The sequence below is a fragment of the Mesoplodon bidens genome, assembly GCF_964165515.1.
Source record: "Mesoplodon bidens genome assembly, chromosome: 6".
NCBI lineage: Eukaryota > Metazoa > Chordata > Mammalia > Artiodactyla > Ziphiidae > Mesoplodon > Mesoplodon bidens.
Genome location: NC_138162.1, coordinates 26,548,497 through 26,576,186, shown reverse-complemented (window position 1 = coordinate 26,576,186; position 27,690 = coordinate 26,548,497). Strand labels below are relative to the sequence as shown.

The 27,690-nt window shown below is 36.8% G+C and overlaps 1 protein-coding gene and 1 pseudogene across 5 annotated transcripts in view; one reads left to right on the top strand and one right to left on the bottom strand.

Moving 5' to 3' along the window:
• Positions 1–27,690, bottom strand: part of STX17 (syntaxin 17) — a 104,955-nt gene that overhangs the window by 24,134 nt on the left and 53,131 nt on the right. For all 4 annotated transcript variants that reach the window (XM_081236943.1, XM_081236945.1, XM_081236944.1 and 1 more), the window contains exons 4-6: positions 8,937–9,162; positions 1,500–1,615; positions 1,372–1,422 (exon numbers count right to left, since the gene is read on the bottom strand). In XM_081236943.1, the coding sequence (XP_081093069.1) occupies positions 1,372–1,422; positions 1,500–1,615; positions 8,937–9,162 (393 nt within the window). The remainder of the gene's footprint in view (positions 1–1,371; positions 1,423–1,499; positions 1,616–8,936; positions 9,163–27,690) is intronic.
• On the top strand, positions 21,054–22,152 carry LOC308619183 (large ribosomal subunit protein uL22-like; annotated as a pseudogene). The gene has a single exon. The product of its transcript is annotated as a large ribosomal subunit protein uL22-like (transcript).

Here is a 27,690-nt window from a genome sequence, read left to right as displayed (position 1 = left end):
AGGTCCTTCCACCTATAATCTCCTCCTCCCTAGGGCTATTATTCACACTGCTAACAGTGATCTTTCTGAAGCACAGGCTATCATCACATCACTCTAATCTGCTCAAAAATCTGCTGGCTCCTTGATAGCTACAAAGTAAAGTTCAAATTCTTTGGTATGGCCTTCAACGGCATCTCAATCTCCTTGCTTAGTTTGCCCATGGTATCTTATGCTTTGGTTACGCTGTAGTTCTTGTCATTCCTGAAAGGCTATATTCTTCTCTACTCCATGTTTTTGTTTAGATGTCTTCAAATGCACCCCCTCATTCCCTCCTGTGGAAATTTTACTCATTTTCCAAGGCTCAAGCAAATGCTACCTATCTTGTGACACTATCCTTAATGCTTCTATGTCACAACCCCTGGCTCCCTCCCTTGGAATTAAACAATTCTCCTTGGATCCAATAATACTTCTTTTCACACCTTTTTTTTTTTTTTTTTTTTTTGCGGTACACGGGCCTCTCACTGTTGTGGCCTCTCCCGTTGTGGAGCACAGGCTCCGGACGCGCAGGCCCAGCGGCCATGGCTCACGGGCCCAGCCACTCCGCGGCACGTGGGACCCTCCTGGACCGGGGCACGAACCCGCATCCCCTGCATCGGCAGGCGGACTCCCAACCACTGCGCCACCAGGGACGCCCTTCACACCTTATTTTTGCATTTAACAATAATGCTTGAAATTTCAGTTTTGGGTGGGTCCCAGCTTATGGCGACCCACTGTAAATCCTTAAAGGCAGACAGCAGGCTTCATTTCTATATCCAACCTTGTCAGAACCCCAATACCAAGTACCTTTCTTATAAAAAGTGCTTAATAAATGTTTTTTTTTTAATTGAACTGGGATTTGAGGACAGTTAAGACTTCTGTCCATGGCTCAATACCCGTCTTAAAAATTGTAAATTCGGGACTTCCCTGGTGGCGCAGTGGTTAAGAATCTGCCAATGCAGGGGACACGGGTTCGAGCCCTGGTCCGGGAAGATCCCACATGCTGCAGAGCAACTAAGCCCATGCACCACAACTACTGAGCCCACGTGCCACAACTGCCAAAGCCCACGTGCCTAGAGCCCGTGGTCTGCAACAAGAGAAGCCACTGCAATGAGAAGCCTGCGCACCGCAATGAAGAGTAGCCCCCGGTCGTCGCAACTAAAGCCCGCGCGCAGCAACGAAGACCCAACACAGCCAAAAATAAAAAATTAATTAATTTTAAAAAAAGAATAAGGAGGCTTAATTTTTTAAAAATTGTAAATTCTATTAAAATTCTAATCAGAAGCCTAGTGATTGATAAAAGTCTCTTATCCTATTAATCTAACATCTCTGAGCCAAAAACAGTTATATACTTACATTCACTAGGAGAGAGAAATCAGTGACCAGTTGGCTAAGTTCAATTAAGTCCTTAAAAAGAAAGAGAAAGAGGAAGTTACTTACTTTCATACCTCACAGCTACCAAAGGAAAATCATTTTTAACATACCGCTTCTAAGGTTTCCCATGATTCTGCAGCATTTTGATCTCGAGGAATTTCAGGCAACACATATATCTGAGTCATACTCTGAGGATCAGCTTCATCTTCGGTAGTGTGAAATGTTCCTGGATGAACACAGCCTCATGTTTAGAGTTTATCTGCTTTGTTAGAAAGACGGTAGAATGAATCAATTCCATAAAACAACTACCATGTGAAAGGCTTACTAACAGAATTCAGGCTAAAAGTAAATTGATTATATATCTATGGGCAAGTTAGTTAACAAATATTTTTCCTTAATTATTTTACAAAGTCATCTTTAAAAATTGCTACAAATACAACTTACCCAATCTGAATAACTAGGGCTAGATGTGGAAGTAGCACAAAGTAGAACTATTCTATTTGGCCAATGTTCTATGAAGAGATACCCAGTAGATATGTTTAACACTTTTCATTGCTAAATCATTAACATTTCTTTGGCTATTTTAGTAATAAACATCAGATTCACAAGATTTTAAAAGTAGGGAACTGATGTATTTTTAGCAATGAAAATCAGTCATTTTTGGTAACAATAAATTTGTCATCAAACTAACATCTCTTACCATATGTATCTTTTTGTACATATTGCCATCCTTCTTCTCCTCAGAGTAATTTTTCTGGCCCATGCCTCCATTGCTTCTATGTCATTTCTGGATTTTAAAAAGTCATCAACCCATTAAGGCTTTCCTCATTAAACACTGCTATAAAGATGAATTAATTTATACTCCAAACTCCGCCTCCAAGTCTTTCTTATTTCCTTCTATTGGTTTTACCAATCCATTCATTAAACTGATATTTATAAAATGCCTACTATATGCCAATCAGTGTGCTAAGGTAAATCACAAGACATTTCCAAGTCATAGTGGTTAGGGGTATGGGCCTAGTCAGAAAGACCTGGGTTAGAATCCTAGTTTGGCTATTTACTAGCTCTTTGACTTGGGAAGGTATTTCACCTCTTTGACTTATTTTCCTCATTTGTAAAATGAGGTGGTATTTATTTTGCACTGTGGCTGGCTTATCTATTAAGAACAAGTGGTTAATAGTTACTATTACTGTCACTGCTACTGCTGCTATTGTTAATGGAACTTACTGTATAATGTGTGATATAGACATGTTAACAGGCAAGTTCAGTATAGTCTGATAAGAACTATGATATGGGTAAGCATGGAATGCTATGTGAGCACCAAAGAAAGGTATTTAACCTAGACTTGTGGAGGAAGAGTGGTCTGAGAAGGTTCTGAAGCTGAAGCCTGAGGATGAACAGAAATTATATAGCTGAACTGGGGCAAGGGTAGAGGAGGAAGGAGAAAGTATTCAGGCCAGGGAGAACAGTATTTGCATAAGTTTGGGAACTGAAAGGAGTCAGTATAACTGAAGCATAGACTATGACAAGAGAAAGCAAAGGCTGAGGCTGGAAATCTAAGATGACATCATTTATGGCACTGTAAACTATATTAAAGAGTTTTGTCTTTCTCTTAAGATGAATATGGAACTTTTAAAAGGAGTGGGAGACTACTGGGAAGCTGAGGGTGCCATATCAGATTTCAGATTTAGAAAGGTAACCACAGCAGTAGTGTGAACAACAGATTAAGGATGGAGTTGAAAGGTGAAAACTTAAAGAGTGAAAAACCAGTTGGGAGGCTTTTCAATGTGTCTGGTGCAAAATGATGATGGTGTGCTCTAGGATAGTGGCAGTGGAAATGGATAGAAGAGATCTGAAGGTCTACTTCCCTTTGTCTTCCTTACTGCAAGCTCAAAACACCTTCCACTTTAATATTTTCTGAGCACCCATTATGTATTGTGTTGAGTACCAGGGATAAAAAAGTGAATACAAAGTAGCTGCTCTCAAGGAACTTATATTCTAGCAGAGAAGACATACAAAGAGACAATCCTAAAACAATAAGAGAGTGCACTGATATCTAGATAAATATACATACATATAGTATTTATGGCACTTTCAAGCTGGGGGTGGCATCTGACCTAGTTTGGTGTGGTGTGCACCAAACTAAAAAGGGTGATCTTTTCTACTAGCCTAAGAAGATAAGAATAGAAATTCTAGGTGGAGAGACCAGCATGAAAAAGGTCCTCTAAAAAAAAAAACAAAAAAAAAACCCAATATAGCTTAATATAAAATCAGCAGTCTGGTCTTGCCAAAGCATAAAGTAAAAGACATACAATATAAAAGTGGTATTTTATAAAACTGCATTACTATTTTATGTTCAAAATTTGAGAATGTTTTTACCTCTTGAGGAAAAAAACCCATTTGAATTGTTTAGGAAGGGCACAGTCAGTTGATTAAAAGTTAATTTGTAGGCTTATTAGAACTGACAGTGTTCTTTTAATTTTGAATCTTCACTGAAATGAGTACATTTCCCTACCTTAAAGGAAGAGCAAAAACATCAAAAACAAAATATGTTTTACATTACAACATATAGCAAATATCCAACATTTTAAAAGCTCTGATTTTTACAAATGCTTAAAAGAGTTATTTACCCTATGTCTTAAGTTATCACATAAAAATACTTCTCACTTCAAAGTAATTAATTACTCTAAGATCTTTCTTCTACTTAATATTGCTTTTGTAATAAGAGCTCCCAACTTCTTTAATAGGATGATGAATAATGATAACTGTTATCATTAACAGATCAAATGTAAAGCAGAACTTTATAAACATAACACCACTCAAAAGATTTTTTTAAGCCATAATCTTCATTCTGTTAGAGAAGATTCCAATGAAATATGCCAGGATATATAACAAAATAATTATTATTATCTTGATTACATAAATTCTTGATCTAAAAAATGAAGGGATGGGAAATGTTTGACATTTGAAGCAAACACAAAAGATTTCCCTCAGTGAAAAAATAAAAAATGTTTAAGTCATTTATGTTTCACTTGAAACCAAACTGCGTATGCATCTTAGTTCAAATGGAGTCTTAGAACAAAGATATCTGTTCTCTTCCATGGAAAATCCTGCTGTAAACTTACAACTCGGAACATCACTAATCAATTCGAGGCGTGACTAACAATTGAGAAAGGAATCTTTTAATTTCTACAACTTCCGTAATTCATTTATTCCAGCTTGTATTAAAAATCACTATATCTCAGTGATCATCCATTGACTTTGAACTTTTACAAGTTGCTACAGACATGATGAGGCAAAACACAGAGATAGATTATAGCTGCAGGAAAGATGGCTGAAGAGTTCTTATCCTGTCCACAGAAGTCAAAATTGCTATTGTTTTACAGGACATAACAATCTCAGTTCCATCCACTTGCAAACAACTGCAAGTGTAAAGGGCACATGGACTATACGTACCACTCACCAGTGTTTTTCAAATTCTGTTTATAAAACATTATTGACTATAAACTCAAATAAACATTAAGATATTTTTAGTTCATGTGAAAAATAAGCTTAATAACATGGACATAAGACTTCTCCCTTCTCTCTAGGTGTCTAAACATATTCTCTCTCTGCCCCCCCCACCTTTCTCCATACATCACGAAGGGCAATGATTCTAGTAAGAATTACAACACATATTTAAGGAATTTCTACTAAATTTTACTATATTAGAAAAAGTTCCATTATAAATCTAAGTTAATTCAAAAGCATTTCCTAAATTCTTTCATGTTCTAACAGCTTTAACATAGTGACATTATTTTACTGATCATCTACATAAACCTACCCATCGAAATAAGATGACTTCTAAGTCATGGCTTAACTAAGCTGCAGAGGAGAATTTTTAAGAATATTAAAACCAATACAAAATACACCTTCTGAATAATATACAAAAGCATCTACATGATTTACAAAACTGTTCAATACAAGTGTATATATATACCTGTAATAAAATCTAATATTTCATTAAATTCAATATGCTGGTCTGAAGTTCCCAGCAGTTTAAAAGGTTGGATTCTTTCCTTTTGTGAATATTTGTTTAAAATGTAATAAGATTCTGTTTCTAATGCACTGATGAAGTGTGTGTGCTGGATGGGGAGTAAGAAAGAAAGATAGAGAGAAGCACTGGTTTGCTCTGTATGCCTTGATACACCTTTCTAAATACAAAACAAATGTGTAGACCCATCACTTCTCTTGGTGGGAGGCAATATGCTAAAAATGAACTAGACACACAGGAGAGAAAGAAGGGAGTTTCTCAGATCAAGCAAGATCGGCAGAGAAGATCTGCTTTAGGAACTCTCAGAATCTGGACAAAAGAAACAGCAAAATCATCACAGCTTCCCCCTAAACTTAATAAGCTTCTTTCATTCTCCAGAGCACATAAAACATTCTATTCTACTTGTTATTTCTATCTGTAAATGAAAAACTATTTTTGTATTTTGATCTCAGTCATGGAAATGTGGCAACATTGCTCCTGAATCTCGATGTCTCCGACCAATTTATTTATAATCAGATTGAATTTTTAAAGGAAAAAGTATTTTAAGGCACTTAATTTCTGTGCAAATCAAACACATATTTTCTGTATAGGCTGTCATTACTATTATGAGTGCCTAAAGCAAAAATAAGAAAAAAAGAGAGCACAGGATAAAAACATGTAGAATGACAGAAAAGAGTCTACAGCTAGAAGACCACACATGGAGCAAACCCAGTTCTTACCCCACTATTAAAGTCTTATGTATTAGTTGCTCTCTTTTCGTTATTCTTCTTCTTTCCCACCCTCTCAATTACTTGTTAATAATATTTATGGATTTAACACAACCTAGTAGAAACTTCACATTTGGTGAAATACTCAGGCATTGGGTGAGACAGTTAATTTTAACTGCTTAATGTTGGCAATGGATTCAAAGTCAAAGCACAGTCTGACCAGCAGACAGTTCAGAATTTGAAACTATACACACTGTTTTAGGTTTAATTTAGGTATCTGATTTTATAAATAGAATGACTGTTTTAATTAAATCAGCACTAGATGCAGAGATTTAATTTTGTAGTTTCAGTGGTAAGTGATTAGCTCTTTAGCTAATTTGGTATTCCATGAATTGAGAAGTTTGAGAACCAACAGAGTTGGAAAACAAATTTTACCTATTTCTTCTCCCTCATCCTCTGGCTCTGCCCCAATCTTCTTCACTTCCTCCGTACACATGCTTCCTCAAATTTTGCCAACATTTCTTTTTTAACACCAGTCAGCTCCCTACAGAGAAAGTTAATTGCCAGCAAACTGGGTAAACTACCTTTTTCTAATAATCACCCAATTCCTCTGATGACATATAAACCCAAATTTGTTGAGCCCAAACAATCCTACTGGTAGAAACACAAACAATGCAATACTAAAATGCAAATTAAAGCTAGAATACTTAAACAGAACTCAAAATTTTTGTTTTCTAGGGAATTGCTGGTGATAGCAATTCAAAACTAAATAGCAGGGCTTCCCTGGTGGCGCAGTGGTTGAGAGTCCACCTGCCGATGCAGGGGATGTGGGTTCGTGCCCCGGTCCGGGAAGATCCCACATGCCGCGGAGGGGCTAGGCCCGTGAGCCATGGCCACTGAGCCTGCGCGTCCGGAGCCTGTGCTCCGCAACGGGAGAGGCCACAACAGTGAGAGGCCCGCATACCGCAAAAAAAACAAAAAAACAAACAAAACAAACTAAACAGCAGAAGAGACTGATGCCAGTGACTCTTTCCAGAAAATCCAACATTATCAGTGTTATTACTGTCATCACAACTGTCACAATGTCTGGTAGATAAGATGACTCCTTAATCTCATGGAACTTATAAAGGCCCAGTTTCTCTATACACAAACATAAAGTATAGGTTTGCACTACATGGTAAGAACAGCATTCAGCTGCATCATTATGGAGGTGATAATTACTTATGAACAAGATGATGCAAACAGTAACTACAAACTATCAAAAAGCATTCGTCCCAAACATTCTTCGACCAAGGTTGAGTGCTAACATTTCCTTCTCCCCAGAACAACACATAAGGCAGTGTTGCTAGGTAGTGGTTATCGACAGAGTGAAGTGATTAGACCACATCTGAAATTATAAAATTGTCTCTAAAAAGATGTTTATTCATTCATATTTCTAAAACATTTATTAATGGTCCACTATGTGCGAAGTACTATGTATTATGTGCTTAGGTACTAAGGAGGCAATAAAAGCAAGATTACCCAGAAACTCTGCATGATGGCCTAAATGTTTCTTCTATATTTTACAAAAATTTCCCTGTAAAACTGGATCATTAGCACTGAAAATACAGCGTTAAAAATAATCTGGTTTTGGAGACAGGGAGTGATACAGGAGCCTCCTAACTCCTAGGTAAATAAAAAGAGGAAAACAGGTCAGCTGTAACATCTCTCAGATTGTATTCTAATTTGTAATTTATTTATACTGCATCTTTTCCATAAAGTTTTAAGGTGGCTTAGAACACATATAAACTGTAACAAGATGGCATAAATTAAAAAGAGAAACTCTAAAACAAAAACGGAAATACAAGGACAGCAATTATAAAACAAAGCCAAGAAAGTTCAAAATTTGGGCTTTTGCAAATTAAAAAATTTAGATTTAAGTATTCCAGTAAACAATTCAAGTAGAGAAATCTTATTAGTTATGCCATTCAATACCCAGAAGAATAAAAAAGATTAATTGGGGCTTCCCTGGTGGTGCAGTGGTTGGGAGTCCGCCTGCTGATGCAGGGGACACGGGTTCGTGCCCCAGTCCGGGAAGATCCCACATGCCGCGGAGCAGCTGGGCCTGTGAGCCATGGCCGCTGAGCCTGCGCGTCCGGAGCCTGTGCTCCACAACGCGAGAGGCCACAACAGTGAGAGGCCCGCGTACCGCAAAAAAAAAAAAAAAAAAAAAAAGATTAATTGCTTTGAAGTACTACTACCTATTAAACCAAGAATTGTTTTCAGGGTTCCTTACACAGACATTATACAATGCAATCAACAATTATCAATTACATCCTTAGAAGAGTTATCATGACAAGTTTCATTGGCCTCTTTCTTAGAGTATCACTTCATAAAAGTTAATGGCATGACCCCCAATGCAGACTTTTCTGGGAGACAGATCTAACATGCCCTCTGAAAACCAGAATGCCTAAGAAAGAAGCATGCCTACCTAGGCCACCCCTGCACCTGGAGATGAGGGAGGAGTACTCTGCAGACAAGGATGACATTCTCCTTAGGAAACATTTTAAAATTTATTTTTAATATATGCACAAATAGGTACTTGAAGCCTTTAAGTTCCTCACTATACAGCATAGCCTCAATTTTTTTACCCTGTAAAACTTTTAGGATATGCATTTCCAAGCACACTCAGGGTCCAAGAATTCAGCATACTGGACTAGGAGGTGATCCCTGGAGATTTATATATAATCTGCAATATCAATACAATGAGGTAAACTTAATTAACTGCATTACTATACTATGATCAAGAATAAGACTTAGTACATTACCACCAACAGTCATGGATCTGGTCAAAGAAGGCTGTAATAAAGTTTCTTCATCATTAAATTGTTTCTTAAGTTCTTCTACAGATTCCAGATGGAGTTGAAGAAATTCTGCTGTTGCTGCTGATGCTTCTTCTTTAACAGGATCTATCATTCTCTTCAGAAGTCCAAGGTCATCCTTTTGGACTTTCAAACAAAGTTTCTCCATTTCTCGGATATTGGAGCGGAGTTGCTGTAAAAGAAAAAAAAATCATTAAAGCCACCATCTCTTAATATAAAATATCTTTATTTTCAGAGGTAATTTGTGATAATGGCTTTCAATGGAAATCAGAAGTATTCTCTACAACATACAGTATGTATTAATACTTTCCTGTTTTTTCATGTCTCTGGCCAAATCCAGCTTCTTTAGAGCTCACATCCTCATACTCTGAATTTATTTAGCATTTTTTCCTTCATTAAATGTGATTATTACAAAGGTAACAAATGCTCTTCACAATAAATGAAACACTGCAGAAACACATCAAGAAAAACTTAATGACTTTTTATTTTATATTGGAGTATAGCTGATTAACAATGTTGTGTTAGTTTTCCCCACTTCACCAATCCTACCAATTCTCTTAACTCAGTCCTTTCACATACTTATTGCTCATACAAACATTAGCATATACAGCTTTTCTTTTTATAAAAAACGAATTACATTATGCACAATAATCTACAATTGACAAACTTCCAGTCCCCAACTTAACAATATCATAATGGATATCCCTCCTGGTCAATGACTGTACCATATTCCATAGTACTGATGTAGTATAATTTATTCGATCACTCCTCCAGTGATTAAAATCATTCATGTTGTTTCCAGTTTTTAGTTATTACAAACTATGAAACAAATGTACTAGACTATAAACCCTAATATATGATAACAGTATATATTAGTGTTCTAGCATATACTATTATACTACATTTTGTAGGAATGATTCCCCAAAGTTAGAGTACTCACTCAAATGATAATACGTATTTTTATTTCAATAGCTATTATCAGTTCTTCCTCAAAAGGCTTAACAACTCACACTACCACTAAAGTCTGAGTTTCCATTTCCCCATATACTGCCAGTACTACATGTTATCTCACTGTTGTTTTACTTTGAATTGCTCTCTGAAGTTGCTAGATTTTTATGAAATGACTTTCTCTGCTGTTAAAAATCACCTGTTGGCATAATTTATAAATTTTTCTCGAATGTATTGATATAATAAATTATGGGCAAATTTCATGGTATAGGGCCATTTTAATATTTCTGATATAGACCCTCCTTGGTCAATATATACAATTTTTAAATACACTGTGGGATTTAATTTGCTAATATTTTATTTGGAATTTTAGTACATCTGTGTGAGTATATGAATGTGTGTGTGTGCATGGATGCATACATGAACAGTGTGTGTGTCTATACTATCTTCACTAGGTTTAAACGTATTCTAACAGGTTTAAGTTTGTGCTAGCTTCATAAGATAAACTGGGGAGCTTTTCATCTTTTTCAATGGTCTAGACTTTGAAAAACATAAAAACCAATTCTTCTTTTACAATTAAACAGAGCTTGTAAGAATGATCTATATATGATGCTTATTTTAAAATTACAGATCTCTAGTCATATAATATTTTAAATTCTTTTCCCCTAATGTACTTTCACAGACACTAATGCAAATCCTGTACAGTAGACAGAAAAGTATTGATTTCTTCAATTTTTCAAGTGCCTACTTTGAGTGAAATGATATAGTCCATATTATTACATTCCACATTATTACACATAGAGAAATAAAAACAAAATTTGTTCAGGGGCTTCCCTGGTGGCGCAGTGGTTGGGAGTCCACCTGCCAATGCAGGGGACACTGGTTTGTGCCCCAGTCTGGGAAGATCCCACATGCTGTGGAGCGGCTGGGCCCGTGAGCCATGGCCGCTGAGCCTGCGCGTCCAGAGCCTGTGCTCCACAACGGGAGAAGCCACAACAGTGAGAGGCCCGCGTACCACACACAAAAAAAATTTGTTCAGGATTTACTTAATTATCTAGCAGCAAAGCTCAGGTTAAAACCCAGGTATTCTTACAAGTCCAGAAACCTTTCTATTAAACTATAACCATGATTCCTAGCTATACGGTACCTTAATACAACCTAAAGTATCTATTGTATTCTTAAAATTAAAGCTAATTCTGAAAAAAAAAGTTTAGCTACCACCTAAAGCATCTTGTAAGATTCTGTGGGTGAATCAAAAAGTTATACCTCTATCCTATCATGACTCTATACTTCATTTAACTTTATGTCCACTCTTATCATCTCCATGTGAGCTGGGAAACCTAAAGATAATTGGACTGTGGATTAAAAATATGTGATACATAAGCATTTTAGATGTAAAATTCACGGAACCCTAAGGGGCTTATGTGATCATTCAATTCAACTTCACAATTTTACAATATGGAAACTAGAGTCCAGCTGAACACAGTGGCAGAATTAGGACTAGAGTCCAGTTTTCAAGTCCTGGGAAAATATTGTCTCCTACACACCACCTCTTGGCTGTGTGATTCCTTTCTGGACTACAGTTAAAACTTGGTTATGTACTTGCTACATAGTTCATAGAGGTATTTTAGGCGATGTTACTTTGGAGAAGCATTAAGAAGTTTCTGCAGCTAATGAGCATTTGCCTCTGACATATTCTTCCCCTCTTACAGATGTTACATCCCCAGTCAAATTATGGTGTCTAGCTTTAAGAACTCTTTATTACTGTGGGTGAAGGGAAAAATGTTAAAGGAGAGAAAGAAAATACCCATTTAACTATAAAATCTGATACTGTAATAACAAAAACACAAATAATGGCTAAATTTGTATCAACACTACTGTAAGTTGTCCATTATGCTAAGTGCTTTACCTTCTTTATCTTGTTTTACCTTCACAATTTATTTTTGAAATAGATATTACTGTTATTCTCATTCTACAGAAGAGAAAATTAAAAGCAAATTAAGAAAATATCCCAGGATTACACTTCTAGTAAAAAGTAAAGCCAGGAATCAAATTCAGGCTATAGAGCATGTGTTCTCAACAACTTTACTATATAGCTATACTATCCAAAAGAAATATAATACAAACCATAAATGCAAGCCATACACTATGTAATTTTAAATTTTCTAATAGTCACATTAAAAAAGTAAAAAGGAAGAGATGAATCAGTTTTAATATATTTTATTTAACCCAATGCATCCAAAACATTATCATTTCAACATGTAATTAATATAAAAATTATTAATGCAATATTTTACATGATTTTATTTGTAGTCAGTCTTAGAAATTTGGCATATATATTATATTCACAGCACATCTCAATTCAAACTAGCCACATTTTAAGTGCTCAACAATTATATGTGGCTAAGGGCTACTATATTGGACAGCTACTATATAGCTACAGAGTCTCTCTAAAGTTAATATGTGAAGAATATAAAGTAGGTGTTTCTGCTTCTGGCTATAGCAGGCTGGATAATTCAAAATAACCCTCCCATCAATGACTACTTAAAAAGCTGAAACCAACATAAATCACAAAACAAACCAAAAGAAAAATAAATTCGAAAGCATCAAAAAGCAAACAAGATAGCAAGAAATTTGTAGGCCAAGAATTGGGCAAAGATGGAAATCCAGAGACGTGAGTCTTGAATTTAGGTCACATTTGCTTGAGGGTATCTGCTTACCAGAGTGCTTGACGGCCTCACAAATCTCAGGGTAAAATATCCAATGCCAGGACCTGCTAAGGATAAGCACTATGGTGCCTTGGGCTGGAATCTTAAAAGAATTGCACCCTAGGAGCACAGGTGATCCTGAAATAAATCAGCCCTTGCATGAACTGCAGTTTGGCTTCCTGTCTTTTGTGCAGCTAATATAAATCTTTATCTCTGAAATAGTATAAAGATAATCTTGGAAGTTAGTATCCCAGAGGCTTAGAAGAAGCAAATGAACATCCTCTCTGGAGGAAAATCATTCCTAGCTATCAATAACTTCCATAAATTATGTTTCAAATATAATGTCCACCAATCAAAGACAATCAAGCACATGAGGACATACACAACATAATGAAGAAACAGCAGAAACAACAGACAATTGAAACATCCAAAGGGACATCTAATAGGGGAATTAGCAAATGTGACTTATAAAAAACTATGGTTATTTTGTTCCAAGATATAAGTATCAAGCTTGAAAATTCAGGAGATAACCGGAAACTATAAAAAGCAAAATACAGATTTTAGAAAAGAATGAATATCATTTAAAAATAGAGTATACAATCCTTGTACACTGTTGGTGGGAATGTAATTTGGTACAGCCACTGTGAAAAACAGTATAGAGGTTTCTTAAAAAAATAAAAATAGAACTACCATATGACCCAGCAATTCCACTCCTGGATATATATCCAAAAAAACCCAAAAACATTAATTTGAAAAGATACATTCAGCCCACCCAGTATTCATAGCGACGTTATTTACAACTGCCAAGATATGGACCCAAAGTAAGTGTCCATCAACAGATGAATGAATAAAGAAGGTGTGGTATATATACTTAATGCAATACCAATCAGCCATGAAAAAGACCGAAATTTTTCCATTTGCAGCAACATGGATGGACTTGGAGGGCATTATGCTAAGTGAAATAAGTCAGACAGAGAAATACAAATATTGTATAACATCACTTACATGTGGAATCTAAATAATGAAACAGACAAGTGAATATAACAAAAAAGAAGCAGACTCACAGATATAGAGAACAAACTAGTGATTACCATGGTAGGGGAGGGATGCGGGAACAGGAGGCACAAACTACTGGCTGTAAGATAGGCTCAAGGATGTACTGTGCAAAACAGGGTATATAGCCAATATTTTGTAATAACTGTAAATGGAAAGTAATCTTTAAAAATTGTATAAAAAATATAATGTTTTTAAAAATTAAAAAAAGACTATGCAAAAGAAAAATAATAAATGAGTTCAGCTGCATATCAGACCCAACTCAAGAACGACAGTAAACTGGAAACTAGATAGGAAGAAACTATGTAAAACTATACAAAAAAGAAACAAAGAAAGTAAAAAAAAAAAAATACAGAAGAGAAGGTAAGAGACATAGAGGATACAGTTAGAGAAGGGTACAGTATACATATATTTAGAATCCTAGAAGAAATGGACAGAAAATAAATTTGGATAGATAGTGACTGAGTTTCCAAAACTAAGAAAAGACATCAATCCACGTTTCAAGAAGGTCAACAAATCCTAAGAAAAGTATAGACAAAGAAAAATACACTTAGCCAAAAAAGAAAAAAAGAAGAGGTGGAGAACTGATGTCTCAAAAGGAGCTCAAAAGGAGTTAAAGACAACACAATCTCTTGAAAAATAGATCCACCACCTCAGAGGAACCACAGCCAATGTTACACATGCTGTAGTTGCCCTTCAAACAAGATGCATGTTTGCCGTGTTATGTAACATCTGGTTCTCTCACCCAACATGCCTGATCCAACTTTTTTCCTTCCAATCAATTATGCCCTGTGATTTAATGTATAAATCCAAATTACATGTATCATTCATAAATATTCTAAAGGGTCTTACTTTGTTTACTATACATATCAGAATACTATACACTGCATTATAGAGTAAAAAGAAAAATTTACTTATAAAAAATGCAACCAAAATCCAAGTGTCATACCAACAAAAACACCAAATAAAACTTGAACAAAGGGGGAAAAAAGGCATTGTCACCCCCAGAAGACCAGAATAAAGACCAAAGAAACAGTAAGATTATAATTTAACTTCTTAAAGTAATAATGAAAGCCAGAAGACAGAACAATGATATATTCAAAGTATGAAAAGAAAATTCTATTAAAAGACTATATAATTCCAAAACTAACAGAGGAAAAAATGGATCAATAAAAAATACGAGATCAATCCAAAAGAAAGTGAGAGGACCGTCAAGATGGCGGAGGAGTAAGACATGGAGATCACCTTCCTCCCCACAAATACATCAAAAATACATCTACATGTTGAACAGTTCCTACAGAACACCTACTGAATGCTGGCAGAAGACCTCAGGCTTCCCAAAAGGCAAGAAACTCCCCAGGTACCTGGCTGTGTGGCTGACAGGGTCTTGGTGCTCTGGCCGGGTGTCAGGCCTAAGCCTCTGAGGTGGGAGAGCAGAGTTGAGGACACTGGACCACCAGAGACCTCCCAACCCCATGTAGTATCAATCAGTGAGAGCACTCCCAGAGATCTCTGTCTCAACGCTAAGACCCAGCTCCATTCAATGACCCGCAAGCTCCAGTGCTGGACACCCCATGCCAAACAACTAGCAAGACAGGAACACAACCCCACCCATTAGCAGAGAGCCTGCCTAAAATCATAATAAGCTCACAGACACACCAAAACACACCACTGGACGTGGTCCTGCCCACCATAAAGACAAGATCCAGCCTCATCCACCAGAACACAGGCACCAGGCCCCTCCACCAGGAACCCTACACAACCCATTGAACCAAGCTTACGCACTGGGTACAGACACAGAAAACAATGGGAACTACAAACGTGCAGCCTGCGAAAAGGAGACTCCAAACACAGTAAGCTAAGCAAAATGAGAAGACAGAGAAATACACAGCAGATGAAGGAGCAAGGTAAAAACCCACCAGACCAAACAAATGAAGAGCAAATAGGCAGTCTACCTGAAAAAGAATTCAGAGTAATGAGAGTAAAGATGATCTAAAATCTTGGAAATAGAATAGAGAAAATACAAGAAATGTTTAAAAAGGACCTAGAAGAACTAAACAGCAAACAATGATGAACAATACAATAAAGGAAATTTAAAATTCTCTAGAAGGAATCAATAGCAGAATAACTGAGGCAGAAGAACGGATAAGTGACCTGGAAGATAAAATAGTGGAATAAACTGCCACAGAACAGAATAAAGAAAAAAGAATGAAAAGAATTGAGGACAGTCTGAGAGACATCTGGGACAACATTAAACACATCAACATTCGAATTATAGGGGTCCCAGAAGAAGAAGAGAAAAAGAAAGGGACTGAGAAATATTTAAAGAGATTATACTTGAAAACTGCCCTAATATGGGAAAGGGAATAGTCAGTCAAGTCCAGGAAGTGCAGAGAGTCCCATACAAGATAAATCCAAGGAGAAACATGCCAAGACACATATTAATCAAACTATCAAAAATTAAATACAAAGAAAACATATTAAAAGCAGCAAGGAAAAGCAACAAATATCATACAAGGGAATCACCATAAGGTTAACAGCTGATCTTTTAGCAGAAATTGCAAGACAGAAGGGTGTGGCAGGACATATTTAGAGTGATGAAAGGGAAAAATGTACAACCAAGATGACTCTACCCAGCAAGGATGTCATTCAGATTTGACAGAGAAATTAAAACCTTTACAGACAGGCAAAAGCTAAGAGAATTCAGCACCACCAAACCAGCTTTACAACAAATGCTAAAGGAACTTCTCTAGGCAGGAAACACAAGAGAAGGAAAAGACCTACAATAACAAACCCAAAACAATTAAGAAAGTGGTAATAGGAACACACATATTGATAATTACCTTAAACATAAATGGATTAAATGCTCCAACCAAAAGACAGAGACTGGCTGAATGGATACAAAAACAAGACCCATATATATGCTGTCTACAAAAGACCCACTTCAGACATAGGGACACATACCGACTGAAATTGAGGGGATGGAAAAAGATATTCCATATGGAAATCAAAACAAAGCTGGAGTAGCAATTCTCATATCAAACAAAATAGACACTATTACAAGAAACAAAGAAGGACACTACATAATGATCAAGGGATCAATCCAAGAAGATACAACAATGGTAAATATTTATGCACCCAACATAGAAGCACCTCAATACATAAGGCAAATGCTAACAGCCATAAAAGGGGAAATCGACAGTAACACAATCATAGTAGGGGATATTAACACCCCACTTTCACCAATGGACAGATCATCCAAAATGAAAGTAAATAAGGGAACACAAGCTTTAAATGACACATTAAACAAGATGGACTTAATTGATATTTATAGGACATTCCATCCAAAAACAACAGAATACACTTTCTTCTCAAGTGCTCATGGAACATTCGCCAGGACAGATATCTTGAGTCACAAATCAAGCCTTCGTAAATTTAAGAAAATTGAAAGCATATCAAGGATCTTTTCTGACCACAAAGCTGTGAGACTAGATATCAATTACAGGAAAAAAAAAACTGTAAAAAGTACAAACACATGGAGGCTAAACAGTACACTACTAAATAACCAAGAGATCACTGAAGAAATCAAAGAGGAAATCCAAAAATACCTAGAAACAAATGACAATGAAAACACGACGACCCAAAACCTATAGTACGCAGAAAAAGCAGTTCTAAAAGCGAAGTTTACAGCAATACAATCCTACCTCAAGAAACATCTCAAATAAACAACCTAACCTTACACGTAACGCAATTAGACAAATAAGAACAAAAAAACCCCAAAGTTAGCAGAAGGAAAGAAATCATAAAGATCAGATGAGAAATAAATGAAAAAGAAATGAAGGAAACGATAGCAAAGATAAATAAAAATAAAAGCTGGTTCTCTGAGAAGATAAACAAAATTGATAAACCATTATTCAGACTCATCAAGAAAAAAAGGTAAAAGACTCAAATCAGTAGAATTAGAAATGAAAAAGGAGAAGTAACAACTGACACTGCAGAAATAAAAAGGATCATGAGAGATTACTACAAGCAACTATATGCCAATAAAATGGACAACCTGGAAGAAATGGATGCATTCTTAGAAAAGCACAACCTTCTGAGACTGAACCAGGAACAAACAGAAAATATAAACAGACTAATCACAAGCAATGAAATTGAGACTGTGAAGAAAAATCTTCCAACAGGGGCTTCCCTGGTGGCGCAGTGGTTGAGAGTCCGCCTGCCGATGCAGGGGAGACAGGTTCATGCCCCGGTCCGAGAAGATCCCACATGCCGTGGAGTGGCTGGGCCCGTGAGCCATGGCCGCTGAGCCTGCGCATCCGGAGCCTGTGCTTTGCAACGGGAGAGGCCACAACAGTGAGAAGCCCGCGTACCGCAAAAAAAAAAAAAATCTTCCAACAAACAAAAGCCCAAGACCAGATGGATTCACAGGAGAATTCTATCAAACATTTAAAGAAGAGCTAACACCCATCCTTCTCAAACTCTTCCAAAATATATCAGAGGGAGGAACACTCCCAAACTCATTCTATGAGGCCACCATCACCCTGATACCAAAACTAGACAAGGATGTCACACACAAAAAAAACTACAGGGCAATATCACTGATAAACATACATGCAAAAATCCTCAGCAAAATATTAGCAAACAGAATCCAACAGCACATTAAAAGGATCATACAACATGATCAAGTGGGGTTTATCCCAGGAATGCAAGGATTCTTCAATATACGCAAATCAATCAATGTGATATACCATATTAACAAACTGAAGGAGAAAAACCATATGATCATTTCAATAGATGTAGAAAAAGCTTTCAATAAAATTCAACACCCATTTATGACAAAAACCCTCCAGAAAGTAGGTATAGAGGGAACTTTCCTCAACATATTAAAGGTCATATATGACAAACCTACAGCCAACATCGTTCTCAATGGTGAAAAACTGAAACCATTTCCACCAAAATCAGGAACAAGACAAGGTTGCCCACTCTCACCACTATTATTTAACATAGTTTTGGAAGTATTGGCCACAGCAATTAGAGAAGAAAAAGAAATAAAAGGAATCCAAATTGGAAAAGAAGAAGTAAAACTGTCACTGTTTGCAGATGACAAGATACTATACATAGAGAATCCTAAAGATAGTACCAGAAAACTACTAGAGCTAATCAGTGAATTTGGTAAAGTAGCAGGATACGAAATTAAGGCACAGAAATCTCTTGCATTCCTATACACTAATGATGAGAAATCTGAAAGAGAAATTAAGGAAACACTCCCATTTACCACTGTAACAAAAAGAATAAAATACCTAGGAATAAACCTACCTAAGGAGACAAAAGACCTGTAGGCAGAAAACTGTAAGACACTGATGAAGGAAATTAAAGATGATACAAACAGATGGGGCGATATACCATGTTCTTGGATTGGAAGAATCAACATTGTGAAAATGACTATACTACCCAAAGCAATCTACAGATTCAATGCAATCCCTATCAAACTACCAATGGCATTTTTCACCGAACTAGAACAAAAAAATTCACAACTTGTACAGAAACACAAAAGACCCTGAATAGACAAAGCAATCTTGAGAAAGAAGAATGCAGCTGGAGGAATCAGGCTCCCTGATTTCAGAGTATACTACAAAGCTACAGTAATCAAGACTGTATGGTACTGGCACAAAAACAGAAATATAGATCAGTGGAACAGGATAGAAAGCCCAGAGGTAAGACGCAAGATTGAAAGGATGTGGGAACAGATGTATATGTATGACTGATTCACTTTGTTATAAAGAAGAAACTAATAACAAAAAAAAAAAAAGAAAGCAAGCCCAGAGGTAAACCCACACACATATGGTCACCTTATCTTTGATAAAGGAGGCAAGAATACACAATGGAGAAAAGACAGCCTCTTCAATAAGTGGTGCTGGGGAAACTGGACAGCTACATGTAAAAGAATGAAATTAGAACACTCTGTAACACCATACACAAAAATAAACTCAAAATGGATTAAAGACCTAAATGTAAGGCCAAAAAACTTTAAAACACTTAGAGGAAAAGATAGGCAGAACACTCTATGACATAAATCACAGCAAGATCCTTTTTGACCCACCTCCTAGAGAAATAGAAATACAAACAAAAATAAACAAATGGGACCTAATGAAACTTAGAAGCTTTTGCACAGAAAAGGAAACCATAAACAAGATGAAAAGACAACCCTCAGAATGGGAGAAAATATTTGTAAATGAAGCAACGGACAAAGGATTAATCTCCAAAATAAACAAGCAGCTCATGAAGCTCAATATCAAAAAAAACAAACAACCGAATCCAAAAAACCCAATCCAAAGCTCAATATCAAAAAAAACAAACAACCCAATCCAAAAATGGGCAGAAGACCCAAATAGACATTTCTCCAAAGAAGATATACAGACTGCCAACAAACACATGAAAGGATGCTCAACATCACTAATCATTAGAGTAATGCAAATCAAAACTATAATGAGGTATCACCCCACACCGGTCAGAATGGTCATCATCAAAAAGTCTACAAACAATAAATGCTGGAGAGGGTGTGGAGAAAAGGCAATGTTGGTGGAAATGTAAATTGATACAGCCACTATGGAGAACAGTATGGAGGTTCCTTAAAAAACTATAAAAACAGAGCTACCATATGACTCTGCAATCCCACTCCTGGGCATATATCCAGAGAAAAACATGATGTGAAAGGATACATGCACCGCAATGTTTATTGCAGCACTGTGTACAATAGCCAAGACCTGGAAGCAACCTAAATATCCATCAACAGAGGAGTAGATAAAGAAGATGTGGTACATATATACAATGGAATATTACTCAGCCATAAAAAGAATGAAATAATGCCATTTGCAGCAACATGGATGGACCTAGAGATTGTCATAATGAGTGAAGTAAGCTGGACAAAGACAAATATCATATGATGTCATTTATATGTGGAATCTGAAACAAAAATAAGATACAAATGAACTTATTTACAAAACAGAAATAGACCCACAGACATAGAAAACAAACTTATGGTTACCAAAGGGGAAGGGCGGGGGGCAGGGGGATAAATTAGGAGGATGGGATTAACATATACACACTACCATATGTAACTAGACAACCAACAAGGACATACTGTATAGCACAGGGAACTATATGCAATAATTTGTAATAACCTATAAGGGAAAAGAATCTGCAAAAGAATGTGTGTGTGTGTGTGTGTGTGTGTGTGTGTGTGTATAACTGAATCACTGTGCTGTACACCTGAAACTAACAGGACACTGTAAATCAACTATAATAAAAAAAATGGACTTTTCTGGTAAGCGGCCTGAGGTGACCTCTAAAAATGGTTCACTATTCACTTGACCCAGAAAAAACCCCACAAAATCATGCAAGTCAAGAGGTTCAAATCTTCATGTTCACTTTAAGAACACTCGTGAAACTGCCCAGGCCATTAAGTGTATGCATATCCGAAAAGCCACCAAGTATCTGAAGGATGTCACTTTAAAGAAGCAATGTGTGCCATTCTGTCATTACAATGGTAGAGTTGGTAGGTGTGCCCAGGCCAAACAGTGGGGCTGGACGCAGGGTCAGTAGCCCAAAAAGAGTGCTGTATTTTTAATGCACATGCTCAGAAGTGCAGAGAGTAATGCTGAACTTAAGGGCTTAGATGTAGATTCTCTGGTCATTAACCACATCTAGGTGAACAAAGCCCCTAAGATGTGGCACAGGACTTACAGAGCTCATAGTCAGATCAACCCGTACATGAGCTCTCCCTGCCACACTGAGATGATCCTTACAGAAAATGAACAGATTGTTCCTAAACCAGAAGAGGACGTTGCCCAGAAGAAGATATCCCAGAAGAAACTGAAGAAACAAAAACTTACGGCCCGGGAGTAAATGCCATAAAAAAATGCAAATAAAAGTAAAAGCAGAAAAAAAAGAAAGGAACATCATTCAAGACCATGTACTCTGATCGTAATAAAATTAAACTTGAAACCGTTAACAAAAATATACCCAGAAACACTACATGCCTGGAAACAAAGAAAAACCCTTATACATAATGCACAAAGCAAAGAAGAGATCACAATGGAAATTATTATTATTTTTTAAAATAAATTTATTTATTTCATTTTTGGCTGTGTTGGGTCTTCATTGCTGTGCACTGGCTTTCTCTGATTGTGGCGAGCAGGGGCTACTCTTTATTGCAGTGTGCAGACTTCTCATTGCGGTGGCTTCTCTTGTTGCAGAGCACGGGGCTCTAGGCATGCAGGCTTCAGCAGTCACAGCACGCAGGCTCAGTAGTTGCGGCACGCGGGACCCAGAGCTTGTGGGCTTCAGTAGTTGAGTTGCGGCGCACAGGCTCTAAAGTGCAGGCTCAGTAGTTGTGGCACATGGGCTTAGTTGCTCCGCGGCATGTGGGGCCTTCCCGGACCAGGGATCGAACCCATGTCCCCTGCATTGGCAGGTGGGTTCTTAACCACTGTGCCACCAGGGGAGTCCCCACAGTGGAAATTAAAATGCTCTGAACTGCATTAGAAAAATAACACACACTAAAACTTATAGGCAGATGAAGCAGTAGTTAGAAATTTTTAACTCTAAATGCATATATATTAGAAAAGAAGAAAGGCTGAAAATTAATAAACTAAACATCCATCTCAGGAACTCAGAAATGCAAAGAAAGCAGAAAATAATAAATATGTGAACATAAATTTCATTAAACAGAAAAAGCAAGCATACAATAGGTTAAAAAAGCCGAATTTTCAGTTTTAGAAGACTAATAAAGTTAGTAAAATTCACTCAGAAGTAGTTAAAAAAAATAAAGAAGGTCCAAATAACCAAAATCAGAAATGAAAAAAAGGGGACATCGCTAATGATCTTTCAGATATTAAAAAGATAAGAAGAGGGGATGGCACACTGGTTAAGAATCTGCCTGCCAGTGCAGGTGACACGGGTTCGATCCCTGGTCCAGGAAGATCCCACATGCTGTGGAGCAACTGGGCCTGTATGCCATAATTACTGCAGCCCGCATGCCTAGAGCCTGTGCTCTACAACAAAAGAAGCCACTGCAATGAGAAGCCGACGCACCACAACGAAGAGTAGACCCCGCTCGTCGCAACTAGAGAAAGTCCGTGTGCAGCAACGAAGACCCAATGCAGCCAAAAATAAAATAAAATTTAAAAAAAAAAGCTAACGAGAGGATATATGAATACATTTATGTCAATAAACTAGAAAAGTTAGATGAAATGGATAAAGTTCTAGAAAACTGTAACTTACCAAAACTGACAAGAAAAATATCTGAGTAGTCATAACTATTAAAAAATTAAATGTGCATTTTGAAACTCCCCCACCTCCCTGTACACATAATCAAAACCAAACACCAGCACAGGTGGCTTCACTGGCCAATCTTCCAAATAGTTAAAGGAAATTACACTAATTATTCAAGAGAAAGAGAGAACATTTTCTAACTCATTTTATGATAGCAAATCTTGATACCAAAACTCAACGAAGAAGGTAAGCAAAAGGAAAAATTCAAATCAGTCTCACAGACTTAAGAACAAGATACAAAAATTTGGGCTTCCCTGGTGGCGCAGCGATTGAGAGTCCGCCTGCCGATGCAGGGGACGCGGGTTCGTGCCCTGGTCTGGGAGGATCCCATATGCTGTGGAGCGGCTGGGCCTGTGGGCCATGGCCGCTGAGCCTGCACGTCCGGAGCCTGTGCTCCGCAATGGGAGAGGCCACAACAGTGAGAGGCCCGCGTACCGCAAAAAAAAAAAAAAGATACAAAAATTCTAAATAAAATATCAGCAATTTAAATCTACCACTATATAAAATATAACAATAATAATAAATCAACAGATAGAACATGTTCATGGATTGGAGGACTCAGTATTGCAAAGATGTCACTTTGATAGACATCTATAGATCAACAGATTCAATAAATCTACTTAATATATAGACTCAATATCTATTAATTCAATAAAATCAAATACAATTTGAATCTACAGATTCAATAATCTAGATTAATACATCTAGAATAAATATTTAAAAGGTTAATGTATATGAAAATAAATAAAAAGTGCTGAGACTAGCTTTTGAAATAAAAGGTAACAGAAATTGCCTATTAGATACTGACTGATTAAAATGCCATAGTAGAGTATTATAGAACACTCTATGACATAAATCACAGCAAGACCCTTTTTGACCCACCTCCTAGAGAAATGGAAATAAAATCAAAAATAAACAAATGGGACCTAATGAAACTTCAAAGCTTTTGCACAGCAAAGGAAACCATAAACAAGACCAAAAGACAACCCTCAGAATGGGAGAAAATATTTGCAAATGAAGCAACTGACAAAGGATTAATCTCCAAAATTTATAAGCAGCTCATGCAGCTCAATAACAAAAAACAAATAACCCAATCCAAAAATGGGCAGAAGACCTAAATAGACATTTCTCCAAAGAAGATATACAGAATGCCAACAAACACATGAAAGAATGCTCAACATCATTAATCATTAGAGAAATGCAAGTCAAAACTACAATGAGATATCATCTCACACCAGTCAGAATGGCCATCATCAAAAAATCTAGAAACAATAAATGCTGGAGAGGGTGTGGAGAAAGGGGAACACTCTTGCACTGCTGGTGGGAATGTGAATTGGTACAGCCACTATGGAGAACAGTATGGAGGTTCCTTAGAAAACTACAAATAGAACTACCATATGACCCAGCAATCCCACTACTGGGCATATACCCTGAGAAAATCATAATTCAAAAAGAGTCATGTACCAAAATGTTCATAGCAGCCCTATTTACAATAGCCTGCAGATGGAAACAACCTAAGTGTCCATCATCGGATGAATGGATAAAGAAGATTTGGCACAAATATACAATGGAATATTACTCAGCCATAAAAAGAAACGAAATTGAGCTATTTGTAATGAGGTGGATGGACCTAGAGTCTGTCATACAGAGTGAAGTAAGTCAGAAAGAGACAAATACCGTATGCTAACACATATATATGGAATTTAAGGGGAAAAAATGTCATGAAGAACCTAGGGGTAAGACACGAATAAAGAAACAGACCTACTGGAGAATGGACTTGAGGATATGGGGAGGGGGAAAGGTAAGCTGTGACAAAGCGAGAGAGTGGCATAGACATATATACACTAACGAACGTAAAATAGCTAGCTAGTGGGAAGCAGCCACATAGCACAGGGAGATCAGCTCAGTGCTTTGTGACCACCTAGAGGGGTGGGATAGGGAGGGTGGGAGGGAGGGAGACACAAGAGGGAAGAGATATGGGAACATATGTACATGTATAACTGACTCACTTTGTTATAAAGCAGAAACTAACACACCATTGTAAAGCAATTATACTCCAATACAGATGTAAAAAAAAAATGCCATAGTAATTAAGACAGTGTGGTAATGGTGCAAGAACAGACAAATACACCAATGAAACCACCCAGTAACAACCCAAACACATGTGCACTGAATTTATGACAAAGGTGGCAGTGCTAGGAAAAACGATCTTTCCAAAACATGGTGCTTGATTATTCAGGTATCCACATGGAAAAAAATAAAACTGGATACACCACCTCACACCATACACAATAATCAACTAGATGGATTATAGACCTAAATGTGAAAGGCAAAACAATAGAAGAATATCTTCACAATGCTGGGGTAGGAAAGACCTCTTATATGTGGCACAAAAAGCATCAACCATAAAAGACTGATAACCTTAACTATATTAAGTGAACTTCTAGTCATCAAGGGATACAGCCCAGATAGTGAAAAGGTTAACCACTGAGTGTTAGAAGACAATTGCAACACACATACTGATAGCCCTTACAAATCAGTAAGAAAAAGACGGAACAACCTGTAGAAATGTGGGCAAGTACCCTAAATGGGCATATCTCATAAGTAATAGTGTTACTTGATCTCACTAATAATCAGGTAAATGTACATTAAACCATAATTAGTTACCCACCAGAACAGCTAAAATTAAAATCCGACTTCACTAAATATTGGTGAGGATATGGCATCCACGGGAACTCGTGTTTACTGCTGGAAGGGGTGTAAAACTAGTACAGTTATTTTGGAAAATATTGATAGTTTGGCATTATCCACTATAGTTGAAAACAGGATGCCCAATGAACCAGCAGTTCCAGTTCTAGGAATATACTCAACAGAAATATATGTTCATGTGTACCAGTAAACATACAGAAGAATGTTAATAGCATTTGTAACAGAAACTGAAAACAACCCAAACATTAATCAACTGTCGAATGGATATTCCAATGTATTTCATACAATGGAATACATACAACAATGAAAATGAATGAACTAGTGCTATAGGCAATAATGTAGGTAAATTTCAAGCCAAATATAAAGATATATTGTTTAGTTCAATTTGTATGATGTTCAAACCCAGAATAAATTAAACTATAGTCTTAATGACGTATTTTGGTGGTAAAACCATACAGAAGAACTAAGTAGCAGTTAACATACAAATCAAGACGATGATTACTTTTGCAGGGAGATGTGTTTATAGGTGGGAAGAGGCTATAAGGGGATTCTAGGATGCTGGTAATTGTCTATTTCTTGATCTGAGTAGTGGTTACATGAGTATTCACAGTACAATAACTTGTTCAGGTTTATATTTATGCTTAATGAATTTTTATAGCATGTATATTATATTTCATAATAGAAAGTTACAATAATAGTTTTAGAAATTTTTATTATAATATTTTCCACAAAGTAGCAAAGTGGTGGTCCAACAGGGATCTCCAACTATCAAGAAACCAGCTAGAACTTGCCGAGGAAAGCATAATATAAGTCACTAGCATATGAAACATTTCATCTTCCATTAGTTGGAAGAAATAATGAAAGGAACTACTTTTTGGGAATTAATTCTGACACAGAAGCATAAAATAGTAAAGTGGAAATGAAAACCATGAGAAAGCAACCTTGCCATCTTGGAGTTCATAAGAGTTACAAAAAGGAATACTGGAAACAGTGATACTTTAGGGAAGTGAGTCAAGTTTAGAGAAAATACTTGTATGATGCCATAGCAGAGATTATATTGTAACAGGAAAACATTTTTTAAAAGAGAGTTTCTAAAAAGTAAAAATTCTGACACTATAAAAAAAAGTTAAAAGTTAATCAGATAAGGAAGAAAAGTGACATCTTAAAAAAAGCCAATATGATTGGGTAAGGTGTGCTGTAAGTTCAGAATTTTAAGATACTTCTTTAAAAAAAAAAAAGGAATGAAAAGAAAGGCATGTAAACAAACAAGGATGAATACAAAAGACTGATGTGAAACGAGGAGAACCATGTAAGTAAGAGCCCAAAATGAGCAGAGGCTGGCGAAAAATGTTAAGAACAATAAAAAAGATTTTTTTTTTTTTTTTTTTTTTCTTTTTGCGGTACGCGGGCCTCTCACTGTTGTGGCCTCTCCCGTTGCGGAGCACAGGCTCCGGACGCGCAGGCCCAGAGGCCATGGCTCACGGGCCCAGCCGCTCCGCGGCATATGGGATCCTCCCAGACTGGGGCACGAACCCGTATCCCCTGCATCGGCAGGCGGACTCTCAACCACTGCGCCACCAGGGAGGCCCTAAAAAAGATTTTTAAAAATGCATGTAGGGCAAGAGGAACAAGAAAGAAGGTACAGGCCTACTGCTTGGGGCAGATGGTATAATGTTAGCAGACAATACAGAGAAAACAGAACTACTTAACTCCTATTTTGCTTTTGATTTTCCATTAAGAAGAAATATTCAAAATTGAAAGGGGCATAAGAAACATGCTCAAAGGATACTTGAAACATCTTACTGTAAGGGTCTACACGGACTTCATGAAGGAGGTGAGATTTGAGCCACTCCTGATGAATAATACTGAAAAAAAAGAACTTACTAAACAGAAAGAATAAATCAGGAAAAGATAGAGGTGGAGTAGAAAGGTAGAAGACTTCTAAA